This window comes from Leopardus geoffroyi, chromosome D1, assembly GCF_018350155.1.
Source record: "Leopardus geoffroyi isolate Oge1 chromosome D1, O.geoffroyi_Oge1_pat1.0, whole genome shotgun sequence".
Classification (NCBI taxonomy): Eukaryota; Metazoa; Chordata; class Mammalia; order Carnivora; family Felidae; genus Leopardus; species Leopardus geoffroyi.
This window is the reverse complement of record NC_059329.1, coordinates 63,040,616-63,043,202: the sequence shown is the minus strand read 5'-3', so window position 1 is coordinate 63,043,202 and position 2,587 is coordinate 63,040,616. Positions and strand designations below refer to the sequence as shown.

The window sequence follows — 2,587 nt, the reverse complement described above, 5'->3', positions numbered from 1 at the left end:
TGCTTAATTAATAGTAGGCCCTAAAAGCTTAAAGTTTCATTGCTGGGACATCTTCTGATGCTGTGACATGTTAGTACACCAAAGCAGAAACCTATACGCACATTGCAGAGTGAGTCTTCGAATTCTGAAGATGAAGCTTCAAGCACAGACACTGGTGTGAGGACACCAAAGAGGAGGCTTTGTGTGATAGCTTCTCTGAAACCCAGTAAATCTCATTTCTCCACATGTGAGCAATTCTTGCAAGAGCTCTAGCCCTCTGAGGGTTGCCCCAGAAAAGGCACAGTCTTTGCTTGGGCAAAGATGGGAAGAGAAGAAAATTACTGGCTTAGTTGGAGGTAATGGAAAGAGATTTACTTATGGACTCTAGCTATTATTCATCATTCAGAGCTGACATTTAAATACTGTGGTCTTTTTCAACGGCATCATGCAACTAGGTTAAAAACAGTAATAAATTAATAACAATGTTACAACCAAGGGCATTAATACCCACAGTTTTATATTTAAAAAATTACTTGTATAGAAATAGTAAATACAGTATTAACTGGGATTTATTTCTCAACTATAGAGTTCATCCTCCTGAGTTCTCATATTTTAGACAGAATAGAACTCCAAAGATTGGGAAAAATTTTTAAAAAGTCACAGAAATGAGAGATTTTTCTTGGGGGAACATTAGGATTTGAAGCAGAGGGATAGAGTCAAGAAATTGTTTCAGATTTAAATTTACTTCTTTCCTTGAACTTACTATCTCAATTTATTTGAGCTATGAGTTTCAACCCAATTTTCCATTAACTGATTTATAAGTCATCATGTATTAGAAATGCAGAGATCCTGTTGTCCTTATTACCACCCTTTCTTCAGTAATCTCTGGATTCCTTGCTTGATCTCCTGGGTCCGCACTCCATACACTATGGGGTTGAGGGCTGCGGGGATGACATGGTGGAGGACGTTGAGCAAGACTGGAACATCAGGGGAGACCTTCTTCTTCACCACATGAGTGAGCACGAAGACCAGAAGGATGGTGCTGAAGAAGAGGATAAGGATGAAGTGGGAGGCACATGTGCTCAGGGCCTTGGCCACAGCACCCTCTGCCTTGAGTCTCAGCACCGCTCGCAGTATGAGGGTGTAGGAGAGGAAGATGAGGATGAGGTCGGATCCTAGCAGTGTCCAGCCTCCAGCAAACTGGAGGAGGCGATTGATGGTGACATCATCACAGGAGAGCCTAGAGACAGACATATTGGCACAGATGCAATTCTCAATGACATTTCTCCCACAGTAATGGAGCCGGGCAGAGAGGATGGGAATGGACATAGTAAGAAGTGCATTCCTGGCCAAAATAAAGACAGCAGCCTTGACTACAAATTGGTCAGTGATGATGGATGGGTACCTCAGTGGGTGGCAGATGGCTACATAGCGGTCATAGGCCATGACCACGAATGTGCAGGACTCCATGGCAAAGAAGCAATTCATGATGTACATCTGGAGGAAGCAGGCATAGAAACTGATGGACTTGAGGTCAAACCAGAAGATGGCCAGGACTTTGGGGATGACAGTGAGGCAGACAACAATGTCCAGCAGGGAGACAATACTGAGCAGGTAGTACATGGGCTGGTGTAGAGAGACCTCCAGCCGGATGGTGATTAGGAGAATAACGTTAGCCCCCATGGCCAGGAGGAATAGGAGGCTGAGGGGCAGGGACAGCCAGAGCTGCCAGCTGGGGGACCTGACAAAACAATTCAGGAGAAAGTCTGAAACCCTAGTGGAGTCATTTCCATGAGTTGTCATCTTGTGGATTCTGTTTCTACAGATTTTCTTTGATGATCTAAAAAATTAGGATCAAAATTAACCTCTGACTGTGGTTAAAATGAAAGAAAAAAATTCGACTTCATTGGATGTAACTTATGGCTCCAGCAGGTTATTTTGCCTTAACTGGGGATTTTGCATGTTACATACAGAAAAAGAAATTCATTTAAATCTTCAGCAAATTTTGTTTCTCCTCATTTCCTGAATATTTCTAATTTCTTAATGAAACAATCTTATAAAATCGAACTAGTAATTTCAGTTAGCTAGGAGCAGCATCTTTACTTTTGAACATTGTGATAAAATAGACTCCCTGATTTCAGCAATGTGAAGGTGGTGAGATTGGTCTTCAGTAATTCCTCTCTCAATCCCTCTACCCAGTTGCCTAGAGAATGTCCCCAATTTCCACAGCACGTACTGCTCAGTGTTGTCACTCCTTTTTTTCTGTGTGCTTTTTATTTACCCTTTATATACAGGAGACACAAAGATTATCTTTGTTCTCAAGGAAGTGACAATCCACTGGGGGTGATAAGGTTAGATAAATATAAAGACAATGATAAGAATCATGACAGAGCAGTGTGCAGAATATTTTGAGAGGGGGTAGGTGAAGATGAACTTCATTCACATGAAAGTGAAGTGTTCCCAGGACTCCTCTCCTGCTGACTTTTAAAAGCAAGTCCAAAGAAAGCCATGAAAAAGAGTTGCCTGTTGCAGTGAGAGATGCCTGCAACATGTTTGAGATCAGCATATCTGGAGTCTTAAAAATCATGCTGTGTAGGGTCCCTAGATT

At 42.0% G+C, this 2,587-nt stretch overlaps 1 protein-coding gene across 1 annotated transcript; it reads right to left on the bottom strand.

The window, feature by feature from the left end:
- Positions 1-655: 655 nt before the first annotated feature.
- On the bottom strand, positions 656-1,782 carry LOC123601272 (olfactory receptor 56A3). The gene has a single exon (XM_045484291.1). It carries the CDS (start codon positions 1,780-1,782, stop codon positions 841-843), a length of 942 nt encoding a protein of 313 aa, XP_045340247.1. The 3' UTR covers positions 656-840.
- Between the last annotated feature and the right edge of the window lie 805 nt (positions 1,783-2,587).

Bases quoted from the DNA above. Each gene is read 5' to 3' on its own strand.
- LOC123601272 (XM_045484291.1), bottom strand. From the start codon at position 1,782: ATGACAACTCATGGAAATGACTCCACTAGGGTTTCAGACTTTCTCCTG.